The 6523-nt window shown below is 37.7% G+C and overlaps 1 protein-coding gene across 1 annotated transcript; it reads left to right on the plus strand.

Annotated features, from left to right (window-relative positions):
* Positions 1-962: 962 nt before the first annotated feature.
* On the plus strand, positions 963-5494 carry LOC123666922. Its single transcript, XM_045600939.1, has 6 exons — positions 963-1421; positions 1497-1978; positions 2901-3021; positions 3284-3369; positions 4825-5002; positions 5171-5494. The coding sequence occupies exons 1-6, from the start codon at positions 963-965 to the stop codon at positions 5492-5494; spliced, it is 1650 nt and encodes a 549-aa protein (XP_045456895.1).
* Positions 5495-6523: the final 1029 nt, after the last annotated feature.

Genomic DNA, 6523 nt, shown 5'->3' on the forward strand with positions numbered 1-6523 from the left:
ACTTTTTTTTAGTCAACATTTCAATTGATTTATCCATTTTTATAGGTACTATAGATGATTCCAAAGTAAAATATTTCGTTTCCAAAACGGTTATAAAATAACCGTGTAGGAACAAGTGTCGAGAAAAAGTCTTGTTATGCTTTTTTCGATCTCACTCTCCCATCCCGCTCAGTGCGTGTCCCTAGTGAGATACTTAATTCAAAATATGAAAAGTAACAATTTAATTTAATTTTATATCAGCTAATATTAATTATATGATCTATCAGATTTTTATCTTTTTACGTAGGTTTAAGCTGTTACCCGTAACTTATCCTTTTGAATTTTTTTTTACAGGTAGGTTGAATATAATTATTTGTCTAAAATAAAATTTGTCTTATTATAATGAGAGTCTAACTCAAGTCAAGTTACTTCTTTTTGCATTGGCTCTCTGCAGTGAAAGTTACATCGAAATCTTTACAGCCAACAGAGAAATCGAGTTTATAATAGGGCAGAAAAGTCATAAAGTATTTTGGACGCGCATCAGCGTTATAATAACTTATTTTTAATTATAATAAGTTTCTTTATAGTAACAGACATTAACTTCCATTATAGATAATTATTGCGATTAATCTACCTATAGAATATACCGCATATTTATTTTGTGTCGTACAGAAATTGCGCCCATGTACCTATAATATCTGCTAAGCGTTTAGACTTCGCTCAGAGCTAACTCAGTAGGTGTTAAAATTCAGTCCGCTTATAGTATAAACTTTCTAAAGACGTTCGAATAAGTATCAATGTGCGAATGTGTCCGTTCGCTCTCCGGTCGCCGGTCGCCGGTCACAAATCTTCCATTTCACTCCGGCTTGGCCGCGTCGCGCTGCGGAGAGGAAATAGCACGCTTGAAAGCACGCGGCTGCGTATCGGCTACTCCCGAAATAGTCCCCCCGCGCAGGGTGTCGGCCCATCGACGTGCTTTTAGTATGCTGCGCGCATGCGACACGCCCGCACCCTTCTGTGCTCCTAGTAGCTCTGCTCGTAAACACGCGAATTATTATCGCTATAAATGTAACAAAATATTTACAAATGATATAGACGACATGATCGCGATACTAGCCAATCCCAAGTGGAGCGAGGATCTCACCATCCAGATGATAATCGAGTACGAGAAGCGCGGGTACCTCTGGAATCCTGTGTCGGAAAACTACAAGAACAAGAAAGTACGCGAGCAGGGATACGTCGAGATAATAAAGACGGTGAATCTAGTGGATATAACGGTTAAGGAACTGAAAAATAAGATAAAGAATATACGATCGTCGTACAGCGTCGAGTTAAAGAAAATTCGCGCGGCTAGAAAAGCGGGCGCGCATGCGTACCGGCCGAGCGTCACGTGGTTCGAGCACGCAGACAGGTTTCTGCGGGCGATCGTCACTCCGAGCTCCGTGAGTGCCTTTATTTACGTAGCTTAGACATGCGCTCTAACATTCTAACTTTGTAGCGAACTTTCTTTGTTTCAGGTGGACAACAGCCTACTCGAAATACCGATGAGCGACGACAGCGACGCCGTTCAGGATCTGAGCGAACGAAAATCACCCGAAAAGAAATGTCCTCGAAAACGTCGTAGTTCAACTAGATCGTCGACTCCGTACGTTTTGAACACGCCATCCCCTCGCCCGAGTACGCCCTTCGGGCTCAATCAAACTTCGTCCCCGTTCGGGATCCTGCTGACCTCGACGTCCGCTCCATTTCTTAATCCCCCTGTCGGTATAGCAACGCCGCTAACTACATCACTCGCAACGATTTATCCCGCGCCGGCGAAACAAAAAAAGAGTAATTTCGACGACCGTAGCGACCAGTCGGAAACAGCGCAGGATTTGAGTCAGCATTCGGAGAACGGGAACGAGAATGAATTCGAAATGTTCGGTAAATTGATTGCGAGCCAGCTTCGGAAATTACCTCTGAGCTTGGCCCTGGATCATGAATCGAAGCTGCAATCGCTGTCAATCAGATATTGTTTTGACTGATCGTATTGCTGGTAGTCACGTGATTAGAAGGTATGAGATTGGAGTCGGGATTTATCTGCGACAGTTTGATAATCAGGTCTTGTGAGTGGCGACAACCTAAGAAGTCTTCAGACTGAGAATTAACTACTTATTAAGTGAATTAGTTGAATATAAGCAAATCGATCAAAAAGCCAAAGCCAGAGTTCAGCCATAAGATATGCAACAATACTAACAACATACGAGATAATTTAGATGAACATTTTTTATGCACTCCGACATTACTTTCTTTCTCTCCTTAACTTTGGTTTTTTTGCTGCTTTCATCAGCTCTGCGAGAAACACCAACACAGTTGATTGCCTAAGTTGTAATTTAAAGAAGAAGCCAAAAAGGTGAACCTTGTTAAATAGTAAAAAAGAATGAGAGTGGAATAAAAATGAAATATATTTACTGTATTTCGAAAGCACCTGATTTGCTGCTAAAAGAAGTACAAAGAACAAAGAGAAGAGGAATTAGAAGAAGTGATGCAGATGATGTTTTAACAAACATCGAAGACAATAATTCAGGAAGTCAGGTAAAACAAGGAAACCTTATTCAACATAAAGACTGTCCAACTCATTTAAATATGATTTCAGAATTTTATTTTTAATTTTTATTTTCCAATTTCACCGGAATTTCGCCATATGATCAGAACAGAAATTGTAACTGCCTTCAGGCTGCGATCCGGACATGTCCCGCTAAACAGCTTTGTCGCATTAATGGGCACAGCTACGTTACCAACGTAAATAAAAACAAGCTTTCGAGAAACTAAAAACTAACAACACACAATAATTACGGAGGAACTTATAAGGAAATTTTAATCTTTTACCCTGTTTAGTAATATGAACAATGGGTGGACTATAGATGAAATATATTTCACAGTATTTCGAAAGCATCTGATTTGCTGCTAAAAGAAGTACAAAGAGTAAAGAGAACAGAAACTAGAAGAAGTGATGCAGATGATGTTTTAACACACGTCGAAGATAATAATTCAGGAAGTCAGGTAAAACTAGGAATTTTTATGCAACATAAAGACTGTCCAACTCATTTAAATATGATTTCAGAATTTTATCACTAATTTTTCCAATTCTGTCGGAATTTCTTTGGAGTTTCTTCTTTTTCGCTTTGGTTACTAAGTGCTGCAGGATTTGACTACTTCTTGCAAGTTTCCACTAGGTTTTATTTGTATCTTTGTTGACAACCTAAAAGATACAGCTGTGTTGATGAAAAACTGTTGAGAGCACAAGATAATACCGTTTTCGGAGGTATTGCAAGCCGGAACGCTTATTCAAGTTGTGTTAAACGAAGAAAATGCCATGTTAAAAAGCTTGCAACCTTTGTTGGAATGCAGGTACAGGATATAAGTGATGCAGATATTGTTTTCATTGTGTCTGTATTTTTGGTAGTGACGAGATTAGAAGATAGTTTGATTATGATAGGAGTTTGAATCTCTCAGCGACTATTCGATCACACGTCGAGTCAGCTACGCTATGAACTGCGAGGATTATTTCTTTAAAGCACTATTCGTTGATAGTAAGAACGATTCTACATCGCTATGCTGGAAGTGTTGGTACCTCGCTCTACAAGACTTCTTTGCAAGACATTTTAAGCTACTATCAAAGTGGGTTGGCTTTGATTGATACCGAGTCTAAGGCAAACGCTTTATATTCAAAAGCTTAAAGAGCGAGAAGCTGAATTGTTAACCATAAGTTCTTATTCCAACCAGTATGAAATCTAAATCGATTACCAACTGGTAAAATAACACTGGTTAACAATGGTTTTGCCCATGAATGATGAAATACAAAAATAGGCAGTACTTGGTAAATACTAATCATCCATTATAATAATACAAGTGTCTTAGCTCGAGTTATCGAGCTATGCAAGTTTAAACTTGTATTGCGTTCGCTGCACTCTTGCAAGTTTCGACTTGTTCGTTATTATAACACGGCTTTACTTTACTAGATTTAATACATCATAAAGAACGTTAAGATTGCGCTGGCGTTCGCTATCAAACACCGTGAAAATACAATTAGTGTATGGCGTAGTAATCGCATTGTAACATACAGCAACGTCTTAAGTGTATCAAACAAATTTTGTTTTTAGTTTTTATTGTGAAGTTTGAACTAAAACTTTGTAAATTTATATTTTTGATATGCCTCGTTCCTGTGAAAGCGATCCTAACAATTTTTGTTACGTGTGTGGTAAATTCACTACAAAAAATACGAGCGAAAGCTTCAGTCCCAGAATCTGTCGTGCTTACGAACTTTATTTCGGAATACCAGTGAAAAATCAAGACAAGCCCTGGGTTCCGCATGTAATATGCTCAAGTTGAGTACTTGCGAGATTGGCTATCCGGCCGCCGATCATGTTTGCCTTTCGCAACACTTTTGCTGTGGAAAGAACAAAAGGATCACATTGAAGATTGTTATTTTTGCATAAATAAGACAGAAGGGCTTAATACGGGCAAAAAGAGAAAACATAGTTATATTGAAACGCCATCTGCTCAAAGACCTCGCCCGCATGATGAAAATCACTCCGTTCCGGCGCCACCAATGGATTCTTCTGAAGAAATTGAACAGCTTAGCACTGAAGAAGACGATCTTACGGATCCTGATTTTAGTCCTCACAGCCAGGTACTGCAACCCCATCTAATTACTCAACCAGAATTAAATGATTTAGTACGAGACCTAAGTTTATCAAAATCACAAGCTGAACTTCTTGGTTCACGTCTCCAGCAATGAAATGTCCTAGCAAAGGGAACAAAAATTACTGTTTTCCGACACGATAATCTTGTAGCTTTTTTTAGTATGGACGATAAGAATCATCTTGTTTACTGCAACGATATTGATGCGCTGTTCGAAGCTTTCGGAATGGAGCATGAACCAAATGCTTGGAGATTATTCATAGACTCGTCTAAAACCAGTTTAAAAGCTGTATTATTGCACAACGGTAACACGTATCCTTCTATTCCTGTCGGTTATGCTGTATCTTTAGAAGAAACCTATGAAAATATTAAACATCTGCCATCAACAAATGATAAAATATGAAAGATATTTTTGGAAAATATGTGCAGGCTTTAAAGTGATTGCAATCATTTTAGGCATGCAACAGGGTTACACAAAGTATTGCTATTTCTTGTGTCTTTGGGACAGTCGCGACAGGGAAAACCATTACATAAAAAAGTGTGGCCGTTACGAAAAGCTTTTACACCAGGAACTGAAAATGTTTTTTATCCACCTTTAGTGCAAAAGGAAAATATTATTATACCACCTTTGCATATAAAATTAGAATTGATGAAAAACTTCGTAAAAGCACTGAATCGCGAAGGTCAAGCTTTTCAATATTTAAAAAAAAAGTTTACAAAAATGGCAGATGCCAAGTTAAAAGAAGGAATTTTCATAGGAGCTCATATTGAAGAATTAGTGAATGACAAGACTTTTAAAAGCACATTGAATAGCAAGGAAAAACAGGCCTAGACATCCATGATAAAAGTTTTATATATATATATATATATATATATATATATATATATATATATCGCACCTTTAATAAAACAAAGATGTAACTCAAAATTTGAGGATTTGGAGATTTTACAAGAAAACCCGTCTTCGTCGCGTAAAGAATAGGTAGACTTCGACTCCGGCGTTTTAACTATAAGATACAGAGAGATACGCGACTGTTGCTCTCTTTTCTATGAACTGGAACTGACAAGTCAGTTCTTATAAAGTGGCGTGATTCAGAGATGCACCGGCAGTGATCGGAGATTAAAGTGCTGCCGTTTTGAGTAATATCAAATAATTCGATATTAGATTAAAAGGGATTTAAAATAAAAAGATGATTTTTGTTATACTTCATTCTCTCAGAAAACACATTTGATAATGATGTGTAACATTTGGATTTACTTCGGTTTTGTTTTAAAAACTGACAAATTTTACAAAGTTAACGCCTAACACTTCAGTTTTATATTGAAATATATGCCTTAGTTGTTGGAGTAATTGGTTAAGTATCACTTTATTGTAATAAATAAGGCTATTTATAAAAGTCACTTTTGTTTACTTCTTTTTATTATTTAGAATGACGAAAGATAAGTAAAAACTTTCAACATTAATTCCCTTTTCGTGTAAAAGTTAAGAATAACTTGTAACTGTTGTGCTTATTTGTATAGGTTTTGAAAACGGAGTCGTCTTAGAGCTCACAATTTTTGTTAAGTTTCAGCGTATCGAGCGTAAAAGTTATAAGATAAACATAATAGTGTATCATTACAACCTATACAGTCCACTGCTGGACATAGGCCTCCATAAGCTTTCGCCAAAAATAGCGTGAACTTATGTGTTTTGCCCATAGTCACCACGCTGGGCAGGCGGGTTGGTGACCGCAGGGCTGGCTTTGTCGCTCCGAAGACGCTGCTGCCCGTCTTCGGCCTGTGTATTTCAAAGCCAGCAGTTGGATGGTTATCCCGCCACTGGTCGGCTTTTTAAGTAATATAATAATAGTGTAATAAGTTA

Source organism: Melitaea cinxia, chromosome 27, assembly GCF_905220565.1.
Source record: "Melitaea cinxia chromosome 27, ilMelCinx1.1, whole genome shotgun sequence".
NCBI classification, from domain to species: domain Eukaryota; kingdom Metazoa; phylum Arthropoda; class Insecta; order Lepidoptera; family Nymphalidae; genus Melitaea; species Melitaea cinxia.